Consider the following 27,534-nt stretch of genomic DNA (forward strand, 5'->3'; position numbering starts at 1 on the left):
TGATCATTTATCTATTTATTAGCCTAATTGATGATCATTTATCTATTTATTAGATTAACTGATGATCATTTATCTATTATTAGCCTAACTGATGATCATTTATCTATTTATTAGCCTATCTGATGATCATTTATCTATTATTAGCCTATCTGATGATCATTTATCTATTATTAGCCTATCTGATGATCATTTATCTATTATTAGCCTATCTGATGATCATGTTTTCCACTCCAAGACTCAAGGCAGACGGGATAACATGTCCAGCCTTGTTCTTCAGGAACTCTACTTTATTCACAGGAATAAAAAAAAACTAACACAGGAATAAAAACTCTACTTTATTCACAAAACGAAGAGTTCATCTTTTAATTATGGTTGAAATTGCATGAGTAATAAACAAATATTCCTAATACTGACGGTCTTAAATTAAAGGAACACAACAGTCCTCAGTTGTTATAGGCAGCATGGACTTCTGAATAAACTTTAGTTACAGAATACAGCTATTGAAATAAAATTAGTTGCAACTTTTTCTATAGTGAACATCCAGATGGTGAACTTCAGTGAACTAGGTAAGTGGCCACTTTCAATTTAAATTTACCGATCAAGTTACGATCTTAACATTTTTTCAAATATTCGTTTTTAAATTCCCTCTAATGCCTTAAAGTTGAAAAATAAAATCTTTCAAAAGTAAAAAATTCACTCCAGTCATAAATGTGTTGGAATTCAAATGTCATGAATAATTGCTTGAAAAATACTACATTGCCTTTGGTATTCTATTTGTTAATAAACATCTTATTAGCTGTCATAGAAACATTTTTTCATTATTTATTTTCATTTTATTCTTGGTATAAATTCGAAATGTTTTAGCGCCGTTGCAACTAGACTGCAACAGCGCTGTTAGTCTGCGGGGCCACTGCGCCTCACTTCACAATGCTTAACTAATAGATTATTATGTACATATCAAGGAAACGCTTCAAAAAAAAATATTGCATTGACTGTTATAATTTCTACGATATCTTTACGCAAAAAAAAATAATTTTTAATTGTTTCCAGTGATGTGATGTATTATCTTTACAGGTATTATTGGTGAAGAGTGGTAGTATTCTAAATAAGTACAGTTCTTCGGTGAAATCTGACAACTTTTTATTGAAATTTCAAATTTTTATTGATTAATTAATGTGAGAGTTGAATGGAGCTTATAATATAAATAGGCATTACCAACAAAGATGATTACCTAATGATCATCCTACAAATATTACTCCTCAGGAATAATGAGTAGAATGAGTCAAACACGTACGAGTTTCCGATCTGCAGGAATGAACTTTTTATCGAGTCATATAACAACGCTTGCAATCCGTTTTAAAGTTACCATAAGATTAATTTATACATTTAATTTCTTTGGACATTCGCATTGCGCAAATGTATCGTCTATGCTGAAGTAACATGATAAAGTTATACAGCCAATAGGTACCGAATCAGAACCGAATAGGCACAACCGAATGGGCAAAGACCAAATATCACATAATCGAAATGTCAGGGTGCAATTAAATTCAACGATCTAGAATTACTTGGCATTGAATTCGATAGAACAACGTAATAATATTCACCGTTAAGTAATAAAGTGCCCACGCTACAGTTTAAGTAAGTGAGCAATTGACAAAACCTTTTAAATTGTTTTTAGAATTGACAATAAAATCATTATTTCTGCCAGGCGTGGGGACCGAAGAACCTCATGATCGGACCGTGTACAACAACTCTAACCACACAAGCATCCCCTTCAACAACAACCACAAGAACAGCAACCACTCAGTCAGCAGTATGTTGGTGTTTAGTACCATCACCTCAACCAACACCAACACTATCAGCAGCCTATCTTCACCAACAACCGGTGACAAGCTGTCAACCGCCCGCACTTCAAATTTGTTGCAGTCACTATCCAATGACAGCAATAATCCAACGACGCAGATTGACGTCTTGTCTCCACTTCAGCACAAAACAAACAATAAAAGAAATTTTCAGAGTTTTCATTTACACCACATACTGGACCAACCTCCACCTACCCCGCATATCAACGTGGTTGACGATGACGATCCAAACGATGCAAGTGATGATGTCAAAAAAGATCGCATGGGTTGCAACGAATCCAGAAACGGTTCCGATAGTCACGAGTCTCTTCAAACAAAGTCTGAGGTAAACGACGACAGGTCTTTGAATGAGACGCAGAAGGAAGGTGAAGATCCTGGTGAAGATGTTGAAACTGAAGGAGATCCTGCGGAGCCAGCAGGTGACGATGTGGAAGACGGCGGAGACGAAACATCTCCTAACAAGAAGAAGCAGCGGCGCTACAGGACCACATTCACCTCCTTTCAGCTGGAGGAGCTGGAGAAGGCCTTCTCCAGGACACATTACCCTGATGTATTCACCAGGTCAGTGGCGGAGGGTGTAACGTGGTAGGTAATTAATTTCTCTGCAGCTTAATCACGTAGAAGTAGTTGAATGGTGTTCAAAATTTTAAACAATTTGTGCTTTTGTGTCACAGGGGAAACTGAATGATTGTAAAAATTATTTTCTATATATTACAAATTATTGTAGAATAGCTTGATTTAACGTCAACGAATCCTCACGTCCACACATCCACACGTCCACACGTCCACACGTCCACACGTCCACACGTCCACACGTCCCGCAGTTTGGGACAAAACCCAATTATCTGGACGACATGCGAGACGCTCGGCGGTAGAGGCTGCCCCTGGAAGGAGTCGGTCGGTCGCGTTGGTTTTTTCTGTTCCCGAGGCCATTAGCGATCAGTGTTGTGAGAGTGAAGCAATTAAGACACGCCTTGTTAGTTCACTATTTGTTAGAGGAGTATTTGTGACCAGCTATTTTGTGTGGTCGCAGCCGCAACAGGTTTGTGAGGCATTATTCGAGCGAGTAATGAACTGCGACTTTACATTAATAAACCTTTTAGCACTGAACATGCGACTGCTGAGATCAGTTCTTTATGAAGGAGGTTTGTAGTTGTGATACACATATAGCAATGCATCTTATAAATGGATTTCAATCCATGAAATGATCTTATAGTGCCCACTTATTTATTGAAAAGAGTCTCCATTAAGAATAATCTAAAAATTCATTCATTTTCTTTCTCACCAATCGTTGTAGTTTGGACTTCTCAGACTGTATTTCCAGCAGCAAAACTTTATTCAGGTTTGCTAAGACCAGTGCAAGGCTATATTTATAGAACGTAAAGAACTTATATGGAAGCATAGCATCAATAAACAATATTCCATTACTATTATATTTGATGCCACTAATATTATAACATTATTATTACCAAATACTAGGCATAGAAATATTCATTATTTTTAGTAATATCTTGATTTGAAGTACCAGAGTATTTTTATATATTCTCATTACCAAGACATCATCATATCTCTGCACTAAGGAACTGTATCAGTGTTTTGGAGCATCAGCATATTTTACAGGAGATGCGATAAAGTTATTAGCGTTTGCCATTTTGCTACAATATTCCAACGTGTGTGAAATCAATTAACGTTGATAAAAAAGAAAACCCCTTTATTAAAGTTCTTTGAAAAGTGACGTAACTTTCCCAAACTGTATATTTCATTTAAGTTTGCCTCGTTCATGCCTATGGTTAAGTATTAACTTTATTTTCTGAAATCCAGCAACCTTTTTTTCATTTCTTTAAAATAATTGTGTCGTATTGTAATTTATGAAATAAAATTACTTCACATAAAATGACTAAATTTGTGAAAAAGTTCTTAAAATTTGTCAAGAAGACTGAAAAACCAGGAACTTACGAATTATAAAAAAAATCTTGTTCGCACCCAATGAAATTTGGACACAACCACACCACACTCGCCACACTACTGAGACTTGGTTGATGTGGTGGGTGCACAGTGGGGACCCCACGTGTGGGTTATGTGGCCCTCCATGCCACTGCTGCTGAAGAGTTGTGGGTTGTGGTGACCACCACCCCCACTGTGGTAGTGAACCTGGGGTTCAGGCTTTGGGTTTTGGTGACATAGCGGCTTGGGTGTTTTCTGTTAAGTGGGCAACCGAAATCCTGTTTAACATGACAATCGATAGTGGTTAAACCAAAACAACTGTCGTTCCAGTCAAATAGCTGTGGACTTTCAAATGTCAATCAATCATATGAATTCATAGTTTAGTTGTCTTTATCGTCGTCGTTAAAACTAACTTTATCGTCATCGTTAAAGTTAAACGCTCGGACTAATCACCTTAATCGTAAATTTCGCACTGAAAAGTCCTTTTCAGGCACGCTCGTCGTCAGCCATGCCTGGCTTAAACACTCTACCAATATTCGCCTCTCNCTTTTCAGACGCGCCCGTCGTCAGCCATGCCTGGCTTAAACACTCTACCAATATTCGCCTCTCCACAAGGTGGTCTGGTTTTTGTTCTCTAAACAATAGTAGCGAGTTCTTTTGAAGCAAGTGTGTTTTTCAATGTAGTGCGAGTGCCTTCTGTATGTTTTTTAAAACTCAATTCTATAGTATTTTTTGACACGGTTTGTTTTGTCTTGTTTTCAATGAAGGAACAGATTGAATTATTTACAGATGATGTGACTCGCTCATACTTTAGAGTTCTATGGGTATTTTTTAACAAGATTTAGAGTCCACCATTTTTGAGAAATAATTGAAATAAAACGTTAACAAAAATTGTTTGCATGTTTCTACTGAATATTTCGGATGTGAGAATCTTCAATCAAGTTCTTCTAAATGAATATCGGTAGATTTGTATTCATGTTGTGCATTTAAATCGGATAATCGCGTTAGGTATTAATTCAGACAACCCAGTGTTTAAATGCAATGTAATAGACATCTAACAAATATAGTTAGAAAAATATAGGAAATTATTCTGAAGAGATCAAATTAACCTTAGAAAAAGCAAGGTCCCAAAAAATTTTGTTACGATTAAAAAAATGTTTTCCTGACAGCTCGTAATTTCAATTACTTGAAAAAAAAATTATTTAGTCATATAATTAGTGCGTGCGTACATCTGGCGGGCAAGCATTGCTTTGCAAGCAAGCATTGCATTCCACACATGACCTGTTACGAACAATACTTCTCCGCAGTAATGAATAATAGTAATAGACATCTAACAAATATAGTTAGAAAAATATACGAAATTTTTCTGAAAAGATAAAATTAACCTTAGAAAAAGCAAGTCTTCCAAAATTTTTTGTTACGATTGAAAAAAAATTTTTCCTGGCAGCTTGTATTTTCAATTATTTGTAACCGTTATTAAACAAATTATTTAGTCATATAATTAGTGTTTCCATTCCACACATGACCTGTTACGAACAATACATCTCCGCAGTAATAAATAATTAGATTTCAAAAATCTCCCTAAAAACATAAAATGCGTTACTTACTTTGCTTCTGTATTATGTTTGTGCTCTCCCTGTATTTCAGTGCTTTTCACTTAATTGGAATCAGAGACCTGCAATCTAATAATAAATCTCTGTGTTATTCCTAAACTTTTGTATCATGTTTGCTCTCACTCGCTATTCGTATGTTTTTAGGCAAATAACAGTTGGTGATATAAATTTTGCATTCAATTCCGTTTCCACAGGACAGGGAAATCTGACTACTTGTTATATTTCCCTAGAAATAGGCACGCACTAATGACCTCGGTGGGATCTACTGAAATGAGAAAGTGGTAAACTCTACGGTGTTCACTGCTAACATTACAATAAGAATATTCGAAGTCTAAATAATCTTGGATTATGTCATTGTTCAATATTTGTACAGATTTTCTATTTATTTAGAATCGTACATTACATCAAGATAAAGGGGTTGTGTTGAACAGGAAACTTTGAACATTTCATTGTACAACATCAAGAGCCAGGGACGACAATTTAGAAAGGACGTTGAAGTTCGAGACGCTGATTTTGTTATGCGATTCACAGTGAATATTTATTTATATCATGCTTTTTTACTTCAGGGAAGAGCTGGCTATGAAAATCGGGCTCACAGAGGCACGGATTCAGGTGACTATAAAAACACTGGGATTCATTTGAGCTTCAGTGTTAAATTCGGTTGCAATATTTTTTATTCAGTTATAGTATTTTATCTCATAATTCAATGTGAAAAATGATAAAAAATATTACATTAAAATAAAAATAAAAGGGGAAAAGTATGACTACCCTTTATATATGTGTTTATGAATGCATGTGTATTTATATACTAGTAGTTAATTAGGAAATTCGCAAGTTCAAATGAGCAAAAAGTGTGCGCTTTCACCTCTGCAACATTTAGGCACATAATTCCATGCAGATGGTATATTGATAACATCTGCTGGTCTGCTAATATTTTCAGTGACATTGGCGTGCTTTACATGATATACATACTATAATTGTGAATGCTTGTGAATGATATACATGCTATGATTGTGAATGTTTGGCATAAATAAATAAACTAATTTAATTCTAAGAATTTAATACTTTATCAATCATAATTTTATTTAGAATCAAACATGTACGATAGACTAACTTTGGTGTTTGTGGTACCACAGGTGTGGTTCCAAAACCGCAGGGCCAAATGGCGGAAGCAAGAGAAGGTTGGGCCTTCTATGCACCACATTTCGGGTGCCTTCCCTTCGTCCTCCTCCGTCCCTCTTCATCCTCCTCCACTTCCATCATCCTTCATAGGCAGCACATTCTCTTCCCAGTTCCTCACCCCTGCACACTCCTCCAACAAGTCCTTAGATTTCCCTCTGCTCCCCAACATGCCCCGACTCCCCGCCTACCTGGGGGGACTTGTGCCAGGCTGTCTGGGCAGCCTCGGTGCCCTCAGTGGCTTGGGATCAACTCTGAGGAATGATTTTAGTAACCGCATACAGAGGGACTTAACAAACCCACTTCGTGGAGACTTGACAAGCCCTCTTCGTGGAGACTTAAGTTCCCGACTGCCATTTTTCCCCCAATCCCTCCCTCAGTCTACTTACTCGCCAGTCTTCCAGCAATTGTTAGCAGGACTGCAGTCTCCAAACATTCCTGAGCTAAGCGACTACTCGAACATCCTGGCCCCGGGGCTGCCTTCCGCACTGCCAGCTCCTCAGGACGCGGGATCGGCTATGCCAGGATGCAAGGAACAGGAGCGTCGTGCGTCTTCTATCGCCGAGCTACGGCAACGCGCGCGGGAGCACGAGAAGAGGCTGGCGTCGTACGGCCGCCGCCACGGAACAGACGCCAGCGAGCAGTCGCCCTCGCGCCGGTCACCTCGCGCCTCCCCTAAACGAGAAGTTGTCACTTGACTCCGTTTGCTGTCACATTTTACGAAATTTATGTTGAACTTGATTGATATTGTGTACTGTAAAGGTGAATAAAAGTTGTTGACTTAATGTAAGAAAATCAAGAAGAGTTTAGAGGGTGCACTGTCTGTTGTGAGTGGTATTTGTCACACTAATTTTACGTTCTACTGTGACCGTAAATTTTTATTACAAAAGCAGAGACTTCTGGCTTTGTTAATCAAGCTATGGGAAGATTGGATGAAATTTGGTGATGCCGCCCGATTTATTATGATTTGTTCCAAAGGACGATCATTTGATCAATCACCAAATGCCCGTGGATATTCATCTTAAAGAATTTGAAGTAGTTCCACCGATCAAATTGTTGAGATATAACTACACCGTATAACAGAAACTTCCACCCATTTCAATGTTTTATTGAGCAATGAAGATAGCAAAAAAGAATGAAATGAACTTTTAATCGTTCTAAAAGTTTCTACTCGACTATGAAGCGTTGCGATAATATTTGGGATAAATTATTACCATGTCACAAGATTTGGTTCCTACCTGGAAACTCCAACCGGTTTGTGACAGGATTTAATATTAAAATCCGTTAATTTTTGTCCATGGTTGCATGGTGCGTGTATTGCGTAATATTGTATTTTCACGCCTTCAAATAACTTTATAATCTAAATGCGTAAATTAATTTATTCTTTGAAATTCAACAATCCTGCTAGGGAGGACTTAATTGTGCGGAATTGATTCATTTTAAAATTTGTGCGGCCTTCGTGCTGCCTTTTGTTACATTATCCTGATCAATGAAATATTTATATTTTTTTAATGGTTGCTCATTTCTTTTCTCACATTTTTTTATTAATTGGTCATTTCAGGACATCAATAATGTAAAAAATGCATCAGTATTAGTCAGTGGCCTCCATTATTCAGTCCTATCAATGCTGAAAATATCACCTTGGCCTTTTTTCTCCGGGCTCGGCATTTACCTTCGTAAGACGACGTTGTTATCAGCGAACCAAATAAGTTTAAATGTTATAATGCCTCTGAGAACATTCCACCATTGTCCCAATATATTGTTCTTTATTGTTCACTGTATTGAAAACAAGCATTCTTTTTATGAGTGAATACACTCATAATTTACCATACAATTCCAGCTTCTTAATTAATTTAAAACATTAATTATGCCCATATTATATTTTATATTCTAAGATTGTTATAGCACTGTATGAGTGATCAAAATTTAGCTACATTTTAGCCCCGAGTTTGCGCTGTTTTCCGAGAGATGTTGTCACGTTTTAGTTTGTGTGAATCTCTTCTAAATTAAAGTAAGTTTTTATCATTCCCATGTGTTAGAACTTGCCGATAGAACCTGTGAAAAAATTATCTGTAGCTTAAAAATTCTCAAGAGTTCTCATTTTTATGAGCTCGTGAAAGCAGAATGAATCATGAGAGTCCCCTTTGCCTCCCAAATAAATATACGTTGCGTGAATGTGCTTCTCAGTTTTAACCTATTTCTTTAACCTTAGACCTATTACCTAATTCTTCTAGAATTGGATTAGATGAGTACTCGTAAATTACCCCAACCGAAGCAACAGGAACAAATTTTCATCAATGTAAGAAACCTCTGACCACAGAAACGCTTTCAAATAAATGTTGGCAGATGCTGCTTTAATTTATAAATAATTGTACTCCAGATTGTGCAACGATGTATAAATACTGTGTTAAAGACGGTGCTAGCATTCAGATGACCCCAGAAATTCTGGTGTCATACTGCTTCATGGGTCAACTTTAAAATTTATGAACATACAAAAAATTTGAAGATAACATTTATAAAAGCAGCTTGCATGGATATCATAACTAAAAAAATCATGATAGTTGAGATCCAAATTCGAAGTGAAGATTTATCCTTATGCTCAGAATGAGTGGAAAATTTCTTTATCTTCATTACGTGAACTAAAGAGGAAAATTGGCGACGAATTAAGCCACTGAGGCTGTAACCGCCTAGCCATACGGCAAGATACAATGCTTGTACAACACAACGAACCAAATGATTAGCCACTGAGGCTGTAACCGCCTAGCCATACGGCAAGATACAATGCTTGTACAACACAACGAACCAAATGATTAGCCACTGAGGCTGTAACCGCCTAGCCATACGGCAAGATACAATGCTTGTACAACACAACGAACCAAATGATTAGCCACTGAGGCTGTAACCGCATAGCTATACGGCAAGATACAATGCTTGTATAACACAACGAACCAAATGATTAGCCACTGAGACTGTAACCGCATAGCCATACGGCAAGATACAATGCTTGTACAAGCCAACGAAGCAAATGATTAGCCACTGAGACTGTAACCGCATAGCTATACGGCAAGATACAATGCTTGTACAAGCCAACGAAGCAAATGATTAGCCACTGAGGCTGTAATCGCATAGCTATACAAAGTGCACATGTGGCGCGACGTTTGCACAACGCGATATTAAAAATGCCTGAGCACCTGCTGCTATACCGCCCAGTCATACGCTGAGGGTCACAAATAGCGCTATAAATGACTCGACTTCAATTGAGGACAAATGGTTCAGGAATCAGGAAATTATGAGTTGTGGTGAGCGTTGCGATGCTGTCGTATGAATTTTAAGACCAGAGTTAAAGTGATTACCATACAATGGATCCACAGTGCTGCTGCCCACATCTTTGGTGTTATTAAAATTCAAGCGTTGAACCTAGTACAACTCCCAGGTTTATAACCTAACATTTAAAAGCAGTTAGTGAATATAATGCAGTATCACTTATCAGAACCTATTACCCGTACCTCTGGAATCTATTTTTTATAGTGCAGACCTGTGCAGTTCAGTGAAGCCAAAGAAGGTTCATGAGAAACAAAACATCTATTCATCGACCAATAATGCTTAAACTAAATCTTCACGAATCAAATTAAATTTTTGCGGAATACGACCATTTGTTTTTAATGCCTCAATCGGTAATTTTGAAAATAAAACTCTGTATTTGAAGTTTGCATTCACACCAAAAAACGCGAACAGTATTTCCTTTTTAACGAAGCAACACATCATCGCAAATGCAATTTGAATGTAAACGCGCCTTGTTCTTTGGTAAGCGAAAATTTTTGTTACATAATACAACCTTAATTTACATTTTTCATACATGAGTTGAATGATGCAAGGTGCTCTGCTAAATGTGAGTTTGAATTAGCGTTGCGTTTATTAAAGTGCTTTAATTTCTAATTGAATTCTGGATGAGGGGATTCAGGATTACATGTTTCTCAAATCTCAAGGATTATCAAGCGCAAGGCCGGTTTAACCTGCTATAATACTAAATAACACTACAATTATATTGAGCCAATCGTTCGTTTACAATTTTGGTTAAATTAAATGAGTTTAAATTTAAGATTTAATTTAGAAAATATAAGGATTATTGAATTTTCGTGCTATGAACGAAAAAAATTATATAAACGAAAACATCTGATAGCCAATTCAAAACGGAAACAATTAGAGACATTTCATGTAATTGAAGTTATAAAAAAATATAACTCAGTACTCATTGCAGTGAGTGACAGAGAGCGCATTTTCTCGTCGACGAAAACTTGAGGTCACGGACAGACGGACGGACAGACAGACGGACATGGCGAGCACAATAGTGACAGCTCGAGTGACCTCAATGCTTGTGCAACCATGATATATAAGTTCATTTTGAAGCAACTGCACATAGATACGATTATCTTCAATTTCGGCTTCTTTTTGCTGCAAAGTCATTGTTTACGTCGATGAAGAATGAGTTTAGAACAGTTCTATTTTACCTCGATATAGGGGCAGATTACAGCATACTTCTTGTTGAATTAAATGCATAAAATTAAAGTAATGATGTCTACTTTACTTTACTTTACTTACTTACTTACTTACCTAACTGAGATCAGTTCTTTTTTACCTCTAGAGGGGCAGATTGCAGCAAACTTTTTGTTGAATTAAATGCATAAAATCAAAGTAATGATGTCTACTTTACATTACTAAACTTACTTACTTACTTTACTTAACTTAGAACAGTTCTTATTTACCTCTAGAGGGGCAGATTGCAGCAAATTTCTTGTTTAACTCAATATTATAGATTGTCAAACGGTTTTACATTTCAGAATATGAACAACTCATGAAACCGGCCACAATGTTGACATTTTAGAGCTAAAAGTTCCATTTCCAAAAATAGTTCTATGTTGTCACTATATTCACCTATCGCTAGTATTTGTTTAAAAATTTTTGGAGAGATTGTTGGACGATTATAGTTTACCGCAAAATGGACAGATAAATAATTGAACAGTTCTAGTTTACCGTTATATATACTGCATGTACGTTCAAGTTCAGAAAAATACTGCTAAACCTTGAAACGCTTTTACTTTACAACAAAAGAACAGACGGTCTAATCACTTCTTATTTAATACAATCAGCGATGAACCGCAAAACTCATGGCTACTTTCCACAGCCGCATCAGTTTGCTATAACGTCTCTTAAGAGCGACTCTTTGGTTTACCCCATATTTCGGAAGCTTACCTCGTCGAAGCGAAGTTGCTGTACAGAACAAGTTTACGGCACAAAATCATACCAATACCAGCAGCTAACTCAACGCTGGGTGGCAGAGCCATTAAATCAAACTTGACTTATAGAAATCACGCTCATTGTGACAGCGAATCTAATGAGGCATAAGAACGGGGATTCCAGCGGGTGTTTTTAATGGAAGTTCAATTATAAGAACTTGTCGGGCACCGCATTATTGATCCTGGAGCTTCCACATACAGGTTCCCTAGAACTCCTGCTATGTTACAGATACCTTATTATTAATCGTATTCAGAGATGATTAATTCTCTGTTGATACAAGGTCTATTATTACGCTTCAATGACTCGTTTCAGTAACAACCCAAGTTTCATAAATTCAATCCATTAAATCGAACTTTTTCAACTATTTGTAGGTTAATCTACGTTGATTTTACCAAAATCCACCTAACATTAAAACTTCTTGCACCGCTTTCGCTCCCTGTGGCCTTCATCCATTCTTATCATGCCATCACGAGCTGGCGTTCGAATCAGAATCGCATTTCGCATAAGGCTTGGGTGGCAATCATTTTTTTTTTAGTTTTCATTAAAACCTTCAGCCAACAGAACTAAATCACTTACTTGTATGGCAGACAAAGTAGAACACATATTGTACATTTCTGCGCATTGGCTTGAGTGCATAGTTAGTTTAAATTATTATGTAAGTTCAAGCGTATCTTACTGTTTATTTGCTACTGGATTTACAGCGTGGTGGCAATCTTACAGACCCTGAATGTCGGTAGCGAAGCAACAATTGACTTATCAGGGACTGCCTGCATTCTAACTGCATTCATAAGGCAGCTTATTTGGTATCACTCAAATAACATGTAATATTACTATCGTCAAACTATAGTAATATTACTATAGTCTTTTATTTCTAAAGCTGGTATCATCTTTGACTAAAATAATTCATGTCTTATCGTAACATGTTCAAATTTACATCTCAATACGAATTGTAAAAGCTGTCAAATTATCTTCCGAAAAAAGGAACCAATCTGATGTTTCAGCAACGTTCTATAAACTATAGATGTTTTTTACTTGTCGGGATTCTCGCTATAGAAATCAAAGTAAATTAACTTTCGATTTCTCTTAATTATTTTAATCACTTCTTGTTATCACAGCGCAATCAGCGGTTGACAACAACCAAGATGACAGCGCTGCAGGTTAAAGCTTTGATGTAGGTTACGGACTGTCGAAGTTGAATCAAAAATCAGCATTCTTTGTTCAAAACTGCATGATAAATTTCTGCATTTTGTTTTACACCTAATAATTGCAATAATTTATACGACACAAAACTAAAGATTTCATTTACATCACAAAATGTATTTGAGATTTAATTGATTCAGTCAGGAAAATTTTGGGTCTAAATTGGAAATTCCTATATAGTTTACTATCAAAATTATCCTCTAATATGAGGCAGAAGATGCAATGGTTCCTGTTTTCTGACGGCAGCTTAGAATTAAAAAAGAACTAAAAACTTTGTGTTTTATTAATTTATACGATGCTTCAAATTTTAGGTTCGCGTGGTAAAAAAATTTGAAAAATATAAATGTAAATAATTCCAACACTTATACATGTAAAATATAGATAACATCATGGCCGAGTCTGTCTAGATAATTGCTATTAATATTCAGAGAATTGCCTACAATAAATAAATATTGTCCTCGTGGTAGATATATTTATTACTTACAAAATAATGTGTGACGCACGGTAGTCGTACGCAAAATACTTGGTTATGCTACGAACAAATACGAAGCAAATCCCAGCGTAAGGATGTGTTGAAGAGATTGAACACAACACATTTTCACGTCAATTTGATTCCTGACAGAAACTAATATCTATCAGACCCCACGCTAGACTTTCAGTTTCCATCTTTAAAATTTTATCCAATAATTATGTTCACTCTTGATACAATAGGACATTTGAGCTCTTGATGCAGAACATTAACCATATTTCCAAAAATTTCAGTACAACGATCATAGGAATTTTGAATTCTACCTTCGAGACTTGCAGGTTTATTTGAAGAAATTCATGAGTCTTGGCCTCTTTACTTGCGATATTGCAATCATATTGAGTCTCCGAGTCAGCCAGCATCCACAAAAATAATATGTTTGCTGTGATTCCTGGGTTGCATGTAACATCATTTTAGCTTCGGTTGATGCCAGGAGTTGTTCTGGGGCCATACTTTCAAAACTCGCTAAGTGAACGTAAGTACTTAACCTCTATTTTATTATCTATGATTGGTGAATTTTGCTTGAAAGGCCATCAATTATTGGCTGATGAACTTACGATCTCTTAACTTTTTTGAAAGTATAGGGCCCTGAAGTGCAGCGTGCTTGGAAGTTAGACTAGCGAAGGCACTGGTCCATTAGTTCCGTTGTTTTTACGTGGCCTATAGATGGAACTATTTTGTAGAACCTTCGATAGTTGTACGTGGTCCTTTCTATTATCTTTTCTGTCTCTGTTGATGTTCTCACTTCATATTTCCCTAAATATGTAACATGACCTCGAAGTTCTGATTGTACCAGATTTTCCCACAATTTCGTCAAAGAATAAAAATTAATATTATTAAGAATAATAATATTACAAGATCCCAGTAACTGCAACGCATGCTAGAAAGTGATCCTGCCTGTCGTTCCGATTACACTAGTCAACATTGAAAATGGTTCTGAGGTCATTCTGTGTTGGAAGATAAACATTTTCGCTGCTGATTTCCAGAACGTCTAGTTTTTTTTTTAATATGCACATTATTTTGTGATAAATATCTGATCAATCAATATAATTACACTGGCCAATCGAGGAAATTTTTCTGAAATCATTTGGTGTGGGTTGGAAAGTATTTTCGCTGTTTATTTCCAAACTATTTTCTTTCTTCTGTAGTACGTTTAGTTTTTGAAATATTGGCATTTTTACGTAAAATATCTATTGTAATTCCGCATGTATATAATCGAAGAGACCCCCTACATTAATATATATTATTTGTAATTGGCCTAATGTTGTAACTCGTACAAAATTATCTCCTAACTATTTTTTACCTGTGTTATCATCGTCGTGAATTGAACAGTACTAATCGTTTAGTTTACTATAAACGTGCAGATAGTGTGACTTTTATGTGAATATTTTCTTAAACAAATTTTTTTAACAACAATCATGGATCAATCTCCGTACAGCGAGACGTGATTGGTCATTTCAGGGCAGCAGCAGGGCTGGATCCGACCAATGGGCTTCGATTATTCCCTGTTATAAAATGACTTTCGATTTATACCTAAAAAAACTTCTGTGCACAACGCGAGTGGCTTTTTTTCAAAATAATTTAGCAGATATAAAACAATTACCTCTGAATAAAAATTCTAAAAAATATTGAGCTTAAGATGATGCAAAACAAAGCTTCGTTCAACCCTGTAAACAAACCATTAATGCAGCTGAATTGCCCACAAGTATTTACAGCTAAGCAATAACTTGCAGACGATTTTATGCAAGGTAACTTTAAAAAAATGCAAAATCTGGAAATTCTTGTTTCCCTAATCATTTCTTCATTTAAGTAAAATCAATTGAAGCATCAATTAAATTACTGAATTTTAATTTGCTAATTAATAAATAACACTAACTTGTAGTAACCAAGTAGTGATTAATTGTTCTTGGTTTCAGCAGAAGATCAATGAAGAAACTTTCAATTTGTCTCATATAAATGCTAATCGTCAAATTTCATTTACAAAGTTCAAGATAACAACCAACGCGTTTTGAGAATTTCACAATTATTTAAGAACATTCTCATACGTTCGGGTATTTCTAATCATTTTAATATGAGTCAAGATTTATGAAAATTTGCCTCAATGTGCATAAGGTGAGAAAGTTCACAAGTTCAAATCAATAACAATAATGTTTTTAAATTCAAGTACAGTTCATATATATAGAGGCGAAATTGTAAGCTATAATGAGTTCTGAACGCGAGAACTCGCGGCTGAACTCAGCAGTCTCATGCATTTGCAATGGTAACGTCGTGTACTAAAATTAAACCCATGTCTCCATGAATAATCTGCATCTTAAAATGACAATATATTGCACAGTTAACCTTTGTATTCGCTTGAGTTGTGCTATATGCATTTCAGCTCAGATATTGTCAAGACAAATTAATCTTCCCTTTCTACTAATGAAATTTTGAAAATGAAACTTCTTTATTTTAAAATTCTTCTATTATCATATTCATTAAAGAAGTTAGGCTCGAAATTACTTAGTGTATACACTTTCCATTAAATCTGTACAGTGCTGTTCGTAACAAATGGTATACATCATGCTGAGTGTTTATTTTTCACAGGATTTATTTTGCTTTTATGTGCCTTGGTTCGTGGGATGCCTGACTGATGTCCTGACTGTAACTGTACATAACATTAAATAATAACCTGGAACTTAACAAGGCGTCCAATAACAGCATGCATTGCATCTAAATTTATTATTGCAGTGGACAATCTAATTAATATGTTCAGAACAAAATATGTCACCAACTAAATGTAAAATTTTCTATGTTGTTATGTACATGGTGCAGCAATTACTCATAAAGAACCTCACATGCTCAAAGGCACCTCACATTCTCACAAGCACATCACATGCTCACAAGCACCTCACATGCTTACAAGCACCTCACATGCTCACAAGCACCTCACATGCTCAAAGGCACCTCACATGCTCACAAGCACCTCACATGCTCACAAGCACCTCACATGCTCACAAGCACCTCACATGCTCACAAGCACCTCACATGCTCACAAGCACCTCACATGCTCACAAGCACCTCACATGCTCACAAGCACCTCACATGCTCACAAGCNCTAATTACAAAGTTCTAATTAACTAATTACAAAGTTCTAATTAACTAATTACAAAGTTCTAATTAACTAATTACAAAGTTCTAATTAACTAATTACAAAGTTCTAATTAACTAATTACAAAGTTCTGATTAACTAATTATAAAGTTCTAATTAACTAATTACCAAGTTCTAATTAACTCTAGCTCTAAAATTATCAACAATTGAATTTATGTGAGTTTTTTTTTATCTGTCTTCATGCTAACAAACAGGTAATGGATCATCAGCACAAAGAATTAGTACGATTTTCATGGTGCGTGTAATGTTTTACACACAAAGAATATATTTTATAAACACACAAGCCCGAGCCTCGGCCATTCTTGGCTAATTGGTATTGTGGATCTTGTTACACTTTAAAAGTGCAAATGGAAGTTCAGTAACAATGGTACATCTCGCGCATGAATCACCACTCTAAAATCGTCTACAACCCTCAATACTACAAACATGGTCATGGCGCTCCAACGAAGGCGGCAATGCCAACAAAAAATCTCTGTGTATTTAGACAATGGCTATTAACCTTCCTCAGAGACAACTTGTAATTGTATTTTCTGATTGACCGCGGGGTCTCCAATTGCACTTAATAAGAAAGGTGGCCGTAATGCTATCGAACAATTTGTTCCGAGTCTTGTTAAGAGGCCATTATCCTACAGGGGTGCTAGCTTCACAGATGCCAGCGTCGTAGAGGTCCCTTGCACTGCGCCGACCAATCGACGTTGCGGACGTGGTGGCTTACGACGACCAGGAGTTATGAGATGGTAGAGACATGTTACACAACGATTGAATTTCTCGAATTATACAAAGTTTTGTTTTGATCTTACCTTTCATGATAATTGATTCATATATTGATGATCTATCTATTATAGTTGATACATCTCACGGATGCTCAGAACTGTACGCTGATCGCAAGTTATCCGCTGATCGCAAGTTATCTGTTGAAAGCAAGTTATCTGCTGATCGCAAGTTATCCGCTGATCGCAAGTTATCTGTTGAAAGCAAGTTATCTGCTGATCGCAAGTTATCCGCTGATCGCAAGTTATCTGTTGAAAGCAAGTTATCTGCTGATCGCAAGTTATCCGCTGATCGCAAGTTATCTGTTGAAAGCAAGTTATCTGCTGATCGCAAGTTATCCGCTGATCGCAAGTTATCTGTTGAAAGCAAGTTATCTGCTGATCGCAAGTTATCCGCTGATCGCAAGTTATCTGTTGAAAGCAAGTTATCTGCTGATCGCAAGTTATCCGCTGATCGCAAGTTATCTGTTGAAAGCAAGTTATCTGCTGATCGCAAGTTATCCGCTGATCGCAAGTTATCTGTTGAAAGCAAGTTATCTGCTGATCGCAAGTTATCCGNGGTTGCTAATTCTTTGAGCAATCTGGGATCTGTCTCTTATACACATCTAGATGTGTATAAGAGACAGGTCCCAGTGGATAAACAGTGCAGTTAAGACTCAGCTAAAGACCAAGAAAGAAGCCTACAAGCGTTATTTACGAACTCGCAGCGATGCTGATTATAATCTGTATGCAAGAGCTCGAAATCAAGCTAAAAAAGTGTATCGCACCGCAGTGAAAAACTTCGAAAGAAATATTGCCAAAAGTGTCTAAAATACTCCGAACGCCTTCTTTTTGTACGCTAGTTCGAAGTGTAAGTCAAAGGACGGTATATCTGATTTGAAAGTAGACCAATGAAAGATTTCCTCTGATGAAGGCAAGGCTAACGTTCTTAATCCATTCATCAGCAGTGTGTTCACAGATGAGGACTTGAACAGTATTCCAGATATTGAGGAGCACCCAGTCAGCTCGAAGTTAACATGTTTTGAAATTCACGAAGAAGAGGTTCTCAAGCGCCTGCGTAGCTCTAAATCCCAACAAGTCATGCGGACCAGACGGCTTCCATCCCAGATTGCTCAAAGAATTAGCAACCGTTCTGGCCGGCCCATTGACAGTATTCTTTCAAAAAAACTTGAACGAATGAACTTTGCCGTCCGACTGGAAAGAAGCTTAAGTAACACATTTTTTTCAAAAAAGGTGACAAAAGCAGCCCCGGCAAAAATTCACAAGTGAATTGTAAGTGTTGTTTGTGAAACAAGTGTTGTTTGTAAAATTATGGAATCTGTTGTGAGGGATAGGATTATCGATCACTCGACTGCTCACCATCTCATATCAGATTGTCAACATGGTTTTATTGCCGGTAGATCCTGCACCACTAACTTACTATCTACGTTGAACAATTGGACTGGCCTGCCGGACGAAAGGGAGCCAGTGGATGGGGCCAGAGCCAGTGGGAGCCTTCAATTTTACTAAAGCATTTGACAGTTCCGCATGAGCGGCTGTTGCGTAAAGAGAGGTCTTTGGGAATTGAGGGAAACGTACTCCAATGGATCAGAGATTTTCTGGTAGGTAGACGACAACGTGTCAGTATTAACGAAACCGTGTCAGACTGGCCATCAGTGCTCAGTGGCGTGCCACAAGGAATCGTTCTTGGGCCTATTTTATTCGCTGCTTTTATAAACGATCTGCCAGAAGCAGTGTCCAGCGTGTGCTCTATGTATGCCGACGACACAAAAGTTTATAATACAGTGAAGGATGCGTCAAATAAAGCGCAATTGCAAGATGATCTTGACAGTTTAGTTAACTGGGCTGATACGTGGCAGCTGCGGTTTAATGCTGGCAAGTGTAAAGTACTTCACCTCGGGAAGAACAATGAACAGCAAGATTACAGTATGAGAAGACATGGTTGCAACGAAAGAGTAATGATTGAAAAGTCTAGTGTGGAAAAAGATGTCGACAAGGAGCTGAAATTTTTCAAAGCATGTTGAAACGCAAGCTAACACGTCCAACAAACTTCTTGGACTAATCAGACGCTCATACGAGTTCCTAGATGCAGAAGCGATGAAGCAGTTGTTTGTTGTCATCGTGCGCCCGAATCTGTAGTTTGGAAACGTAGTGTGGTCACCGAGATTTTAAAAGGACAGAAATTTAATAGAGACTGTTCAAAGACGTGCAACAAGGATAATTCCAGGCTTGAAGGGCAAGTCCTATGAAGAAAGATTGATGATTATGAAGCTGCCAAGCCTCAGTTATCGACGTCTGCGTGGGGACCTCATTGAAGTATACAAGTATACTCATGGTTTATACAAGGTTCCCGAAGGATTACTAGAATTTGAAACAAGAACCAACACCAGGGGCCATGGCTATAAACTAAAAAATCTGCGCTGCAACTTTTCCACGCGACAACGTTTCTTCTAGCTTCGAATCACCGACATGTGGAACAGCCTCCCCGATGACATCGTTGGCGCTCCAAGTATGAACGCGCTCAAGAACAGACTAGATAAAGCTATGGAAAAATATATGTTCAGATTTGAAATGCCTAGCACCATATCGAAAACCCGGGAAAACTATAGTAGCTACTTCAAACTATCGTCAGTCATGAAAAGATCCGGTCAAATGACACGATTTTAGATCTTCTGTGAACAAGGCACGACAAGGAAAAGAATCGGCGACAGGCCACATCAGGCCTACAATTCAGCGCCGAGATCACTATGTTATAATGTAGGCGGGTCTACTTAGATTTGTCCTTCTTATAGATGAGATCACACGCTAATTCGCTGAATTAAGGGTCAAACTTTGAGGATGCTGGATGCGAATGGTATACTTATTGTCCTTCTGTTAATGGGAGTGCTCTCTGAGTCTGCAAAACGTAATACGGTAAGGTCGAGCACTTCTTTTGTTTTCAGATCACCTTTAATTCAGATCACCGCACGTACATTTCTTAGAAATTCAAACTCAGCACCCTGTTTTCTACCGGTTGTCAAATACGGCAATAAGTCCGTAAAAAACCGTCTGATCTGGATTCGTCGGTTATACATTAACAAAAAAAAAGCATTTTACTTCGTTTTTCCTTCCCATTTCTTGTTCGAAGTTTCTGAGTGCTAAAATAATGGCACTTCAACTGAGTAATCAAGAAATAAGTTCTGCTATTAACTGTTTGAATAGTTGGAACTGATATTGAAAGTAGAGGCTTCTCACCGTGTTTGTATAGCAGGTAAAATGTGAAATATTAATAATCTGACCATATTTTTTGCCCACAGAATCCTTCGCTCCTAGTAGCTTTCGTTTTTTACAACACTTCTCTTTAACTTCACTTCTTGTTTGTCTGTCTGCTACAAATCTTATAATTGAAATTTAACACACTTGTACTTATCCTATTGATCTGAAATTTTGCACACTTGCGTAAAGTTGGAGACAATGCATTAATCAAATGACAAAATAAATTATTTTAAAATAATTTTTTTTTATTATTAGCTAAAAAATTGAAAAATAATTTTGTCAGCTACAAATCTTATAACTGATGTTTAACACACTTTTACCCATGGTTGAATATTAATAGTATTAATTCAACCATGCTTTTACCTGTCCAATTGATCTGAAATTTTGCACACTTGTGTGAAGTCGGAGGTAATGCTTGAATCTATTGACAGAATGAATAATTTTGCAAAAAAAAATTATATATGAAAAATTGGAAAAATAATTTTTTTTATATTCGAAAATAAAATGAAAAATTAATTGTACATCTTTAACATTGGAGACACTGGATTCTTTAGAAGTGTTGTCTTTAAAAAATTAATTTTTAAACGTTTTATTTGTGCTTGAATATATGTATTATTAACAATACTAAATTTTCCGCTGCCGAGGCATGACAAAAGCAACCGTGTCTGAACCACGGTAAGCAAAAGATTCTTCACTCTGACTCGCTCTCGCATCTGTTCTTCGTGCCCATGTGTACCACGCAGCAACGGCTTGTAGACTTGTAGTCACGCTAGTTAAAAGCATCCGCGTCGTCGTGAAGCTGTGAACTCAGAAAATGATTTGAAGTAACAAGCCAGTAGCTACCGTAGTAACCGTACTACTATACTCTACAAGATACCTAAGATCAAGCTCTAGGGTGATTTAATCATAGTATCATAAGTTCATAACCAGTCTTCAACCGAGTGAACCGACTATATAACTAGGCTATAGCTATAGGATAGCCGATAGGCATTATCGTAATAAATTCTCATTATATGTCAACAGTCAACATACCTAATGGTAAGTGCCTAATTGCTTGAAGATTTTTTTTTAGACTCTCCTGCAAGTTCATTTCTGACTCTTGAGTAATGAGTCCTAGGTAACTCAGGCCCTGAGTTAGGACAGTTAGGCTAACTGTCCTATAAGACTAAGACTACCTAAGAGTACCTACCTACCAGGCTACCATCAACCGGGGCTACTCGGGACGGGCAGGGTAACTCGGGAGTTGGGACAGTCCTCCGACATGGCGTAAAACCACTGTGCAGAGGGTGGATGCAGCGTCGGCAATATATGGATTTTACAGCCCAAAGCGTCGCCGGCCATTTTAAAGATGCGTCGCCGGGTAATTTTTAATGAAAAGCCATTTACGCTGTGTAATGACGAACTATTTACAAGCCACGGACTTATTACAAGGTTGCATGCACGTGTTACCCCAAATAACTAATTTTACCCTAAAAACAGTCCGGTTGTACAGCAAGTGTCAACTGAACAAGTAATAAAGCAGTCTGACCGCTCTAATGCGACCGAAACTACGCAATCGAAAAAATGTCTGTCTCTTATACACATCTTTTGATGGATATTTAAAACNTGTGCACCAGGCATCATAGAATGAAAAGTAATTGTCCTAAAGTATGATTTATTTCCCCAAAACATATGATGGTTGTCACTAAATCATTCCTTTCTGTATCAGGTATGTTTTTCACAATCTTTTTTATAGTAAATTGACTTAACCCAATTAAAATGGTGTGAAATTACTGGCCATCCTGCAAGCTTACAGATACAGAAAAAATGCTATAAGGCTGCTGATATGAAGCTTGCAGTGGACAAGGTTGTTGTAAATGCTCAATGGCATGTTCATGGATACGGTAATATCGCAGCATCAATAATACGGTAATATCTTATCAATAATACGGTAATTAACGTATATGGTAAATGGTAATATCATAAATAAAGGAAAAACAAGTAAAAATCACAGAAAATGTCATTTATTAATTATTCTACCTCTACATCATCTACAATGAAAGAGGAAAACTTCAGAGTACTGTTAGTAATGGATGAATACACTCTGCATGCTTCAAATGCTTTAAAATGAAGTTTTATTCCAAGTGTCTCGAGTAGCCCCGTTCGACAAGGCTACTCAGGACACTTTTTTTGCTTCTGGCACCTTACGAATAGCATATGGAATTTTTTTTAAGAAGCCATGTGATAGCCCTTGCAAAGAGCTTTGAAATGAGCCCAAACTTTTTTTTGAAATGTTTCATGGTAAGAAGTTATGAATGAAAAATGTTCAAAATTGTCCCGAGTAGCCCCGGTTGACGGTACCTCCAAACTTAGATTCCAACAAGCTCATACTTGTAGTCATAGCTGCAAATTGCAAATAAAAGTATGAAAACTCATCTTGGCTTGAATGGAAAGCCTGTCCAAGAGCAGGATTGGAATTTTCCTACCTTATAATTGATATCTCATGGCTTCAAAGTGACAAATTTTTTATACTTTAGAGCTTTGGAAAGGGGCTTTGCTTCTTCAAAGATAAGTAAATGTATTCCATGTCTGGCCAAGACTAGAGCTTGCCATCATTTTGGGAGCTGCAAGATTCTTGCTAGATGAAGTTTTCCCTATCTAATTATTAACAAAATTTTACAAAAAAAAAACACAACTTTGAGATTCCAAAGTTAATGAAAATGTCACTTTGGAGCCACTGCTGGTATATTTCATGTATAACTAATTACTAAAACTTTCCATTTTCTAATATGGGTCCATGCATAAAAATCTTAGTCTGACAATTCCCTGGCATGCAGATCTTCTTGCTGAAGAGCTAAAATGACAGCTGTGTTCAATTATTTTAATGCCATTATTGAACATTGTTCGATGCCATTGTCGATGGTTCAACTTGAACCGTCACTTGAATGCCTGTATGACTTTTACCCACAGTCATTTATAACTGCATTGTTTCTTCAAAAAAAAATGTAAAACATACATTATCATGGCTCGATTGCCTCTGAAATGAATAAAAATGTTCTTGTTGCCATTTCTAGGGTGAAATAACAAATGTAAAACATACATTATCATGGCTCAATTGCCTCTGAAGTAAATAAAAATGTTCTTGTTGCCATTTCTAGGGTGAAATAGGAGATTTAGCACAATAATATAAATTCGTGTGTGAATGTAGTGGAGAGAAAAAGTTTTCATTTTTTCATGAATAGAATATTTCTGTTCAAACAATAGTAATATCAGGCCACATAGTCACTCAATGACACAGAAATCCTACAATTGACTAAAAGTAGGTGGTTTTGGAGCTGAAAAAATCTTCACCAATAGCACTGTGACATTTTGGACTAAAATATTTTTTAAAGGTGCAATGACCAAACTCTGCTTCATTAGAAATTTTGAATATTTATCAGGGGGCTGAATGAGAAGCTTTGATGTTGATAATTATCATCTGACAAATGCAGACTGAGAGAAGGAGAAATATAACTGATCAGTTGGTACACTGATAAACATTAAGGTTGAGTAGGTATGTATTGTACATCTGTTGCTTTCAAGTTCATTATACCTCAAAACACACAAGACATCAATGTAAGCCTCTATTTTCCAACTCTATTCCAGTTTTGGCTCAAATCTTGCAATAATACCAGCTTTAAAGTTAGTATGATCTTGCAGTTTTACTAGTACATAATCGTTATATATGCCATTCAATAAAATAATTTTCTTTCCCTAAATTAACTTGAAAAAAGTAAAAACATATTTTTACAAAAAAGAAATGCCCTCTGAAGAAAGACCAATTCTATACACAGAAATGTATAATCTTGCTACATCTTTGCATCCTGGATTGTGATTTCATTACTATTCAACATTAATTTTTTTCTTCTCTTTCAGAAAAGTGTGAAGGTTAAAACTGGCCCTCCCTCACCCAAAGCCAAGAAAATGAAGCATGAGGCACAGAAAAAAGATGATTCTATCAGCCCTAAAAAGTTGAAGAAGTCTGTCACACTTTCCTTCACTTCAGCTGGCTCCTTGGACGACATAAAGAGGGAACCAAAACACATAAGAAAGTGAGTTTAAGTTTTCATTGAACTGACTCAAATACTTGAATATTTAATGTGTCCACTGATTATTGTTGTACCTCCCTTTATTCCAGGACTCCCTCATATTTTTATAAAAGAAAAATTTATACCTACATAATTGAATAATGCAAAGTACCTACTTATCAAAAGTATCTTTTAACAACTCAGGGCAAGAAATTTCTTTCCATATCTGACACAGTTTCCCCACAATATCATTTGCCCCAATTGGATTCAGGTATATGTATAGATTAGTTATTGATTTTGCATGAGCAGCTGAAGAGATATTTGGATCCTCAATAAATCGATCTCTGTACCAAAGTTGATCTGGCTTAGGATAACATAAGTACAGGCCTGCTTGATTATGAAGCCATCTATTTATATTATTCATAAATTTTGTTTCTACCATTGCTTTTAATGTTTTTGTGGTTTCTTCTTAGTACCTATGGAAACAAATACCATTGTTAATTAAATAGGTACAATTACATAATTAATTTCCTTCCTTCAATTTAACTGAAATATCTTGAGTTAGTGTTGTTTAGCTTTGCCTCTCATTCAATTTAAATGCTAAAATCCATCCTGCATTTTTCAGAATGACGTTTGCTGAACGATTGAAGTTGGAACAACAAAACAAACACGAAGAGGCTCATGAGGAACGACGCAACCAATTTGGCATGAAGGAGATGAGTTATACAGTTGAAGACAGCAGCAACAGCAGTAACAACGTCCCTGACAAATTCCAGAAACTGAGACAAAAGAACTCGGAACACATGAAGCAACGACGGAAACTCATACGTTATGCCAGTGGATTGAAGGGACGGAGAAAATTTGCTGAGGTTTAAGTAGTTATTTTGCATTAGGTATTGTGATGGTCTACATTCTTTTGGTTAAAAAGACAGCAGCAACAGCGGTAACAACGTACCTGACAAATTCCAGAAACTGAGACAAAAGAACTGGGAACACATGAAGCAACGACGGAAACTCATACGTTATGCCAGTGGATTGAAGGGACGAAGAAAATTTGCTGAGGATTAAGTAGTTATTTTGCTTTGGGTATTGTGGTGGTCTACATTCTTTTGGTTAAAAAGAAGTAAGGAATGATTGCTGTTATTGTGAAAAATATGGAGGTTGAGTCATAGAAATTATCTACATGGAATATTTTTATGGTAATTATATGACCTTTGTTTCATTAGTACTTACATTCATTTTCCAGTATAAATCTGAGCCTGGTTTTATTCAAGCCTTGCTCGCAAGCGCTCAGAATGTTCTCTAGTTGATTGATAAATGCCTTACAAATTTTCTGAACTATTTTTTCGTACGACCTGGGAATTTAGAAATTTGTATCAAAATTGGCATTGATTCGCAGGTACATGAGTTTTGAAACCTCTTATGGTCATGAATTATCATTCACGTCTTCATAAAAATTTGAATGAAAAAATTTTGTGTTAAGTTGTAACTTTTACTTTTTCATAAACTTTGTGTTAATGCTGTTTTGTGTATATATGTTGTCAATGTTGAGGAGGTGGCCTGAAGGAAATGGTGATATTTTTAATTAACCTGGAACTTTATTCACATATTTTAGGAGTCCCGTTTGACCCAAACGCTTGCTCTATCAGGAACACATGCATGTAAGTGCTCAGTGCCCGTGCCTTCCCCAAAAATTAAAATCACTCAGGGTTTACATCGGATCTTTCTGAACTAGTTATAGAGCACTTGCCTCCGAACTAAAGCTACACCGATTAAGAATCTCCTTATTAAAATAGTTCTTATATTAGATTCCATCCTTTAGCCACGCCACTTACCAGGATAAATCTTGTATCTGACCAGCCAACAAAGTGCGGGCTTCAGATTGAATTTTCATTTCATTAAATTTTGTCATCAATGAAGTCGTCACTTGTTGTTCAAGCTAGATCAAAGAAATATTCCAAATCTGTGGAACGGTTTTTCAATATCTAGAATTTAATATCAAATAAAATGCCATGACAAACGATTAATTCATTAAAAAAGTTCCGAAAACCACCTCCGTCATCAGCTAAAGGATTGAAAGATACAGCATAACCACTTGAACGCCCAAATTTACTCGTTTGAGATTTGTACCTGATTTGAAAGTCGAAGCAACTAATGAAATTCGCTCTTACAAATTTCAAGTGAATAAGAACAAAAACGATGATCAGACAAGGTTTCCGTTTATAAGTAAGCCGGGACACCGAAATTTTTACATTTAAAGCTTGGCGGTTTTTTTAATCTTTTAAGTGCTTTAAAATTCATGATCAATTTGTGATTGAAATAAATTATAGGCGGATAGATTGCTCCTGCGTATGAGGGATAATATTTGTCCTATTTCTTCTAAAATTGAAATGATATCTTCAGCGTGCAAAATTCTTAACATTATTTTTCTTTTTAATATTGAACTTGCTTCAAGAATTCTTCCAGTACATTAAAAATTCTTGGCTAAACTGACCGCAAGTTCAGCTTAGGCAGTCGGCATTGATTTCAGAATTAAGTCCTAAGTTTTATAAGGATAGTGAAAAATATAGAAATATATACTGTACATATATGTAGGATATGTAGGAAAATAATCAAGTATTATAACATTAAAAACGACAAAAAGACGAAACACGTAAATGAACCATGAAAACTAGATGAAACACAGTGACTATGAA

At 36.5% G+C, this 27,534-nt stretch overlaps 2 protein-coding genes across 4 annotated transcripts; both read left to right on the top strand.

Moving 5' to 3' along the window:
* The first annotated feature begins 246 nt into the window (after positions 1–246).
* On the top strand, positions 247–8,128 carry LOC108666546 (homeobox protein aristaless). The gene is made up of 4 exons (XM_018153444.2): positions 247–566; positions 1,709–2,423; positions 5,986–6,031; positions 6,556–8,128. The coding sequence occupies exons 1-4, from the start codon at positions 545–547 to the stop codon at positions 7,294–7,296; spliced, it is 1,524 nt and encodes a 507-aa protein (XP_018008933.2). The 5' UTR covers positions 247–544; the 3' UTR covers positions 7,297–8,128.
* A 13,294-nt stretch (positions 8,129–21,422) lies between these two features.
* On the top strand, positions 21,423–26,427 carry LOC108666545. Of its 3 annotated transcripts, none has more exons than XM_018153442.2 (3): positions 21,423–21,467; positions 24,687–24,862; positions 25,464–26,427. In XM_018153442.2, the coding sequence occupies exons 2-3, from the start codon at positions 24,735–24,737 to the stop codon at positions 25,711–25,713; spliced, it is 378 nt and encodes a 125-aa protein (XP_018008931.1). In that variant the 5' UTR covers positions 21,423–21,467; positions 24,687–24,734; the 3' UTR covers positions 25,714–26,427. The 3 variants fall into 3 exon arrangements, with proteins under 3 accessions (XP_018008931.1, XP_018008930.1, XP_018008932.1); XM_018153441.2 differs by lacking the exon at positions 21,423–21,467 and adding an exon at positions 21,478–21,830; XM_018153443.2 differs by lacking the exon at positions 21,423–21,467 and adding an exon at positions 23,956–24,324.
* Positions 26,428–27,534: the final 1,107 nt, after the last annotated feature.

This window comes from Hyalella azteca, unplaced genomic scaffold, assembly GCF_000764305.2.
Source record: "Hyalella azteca isolate HAZT.00-mixed unplaced genomic scaffold, Hazt_2.0.2 contig11563, whole genome shotgun sequence".
Lineage (NCBI taxonomy): Eukaryota > Metazoa > Arthropoda > Malacostraca > Amphipoda > Hyalellidae > Hyalella > Hyalella azteca.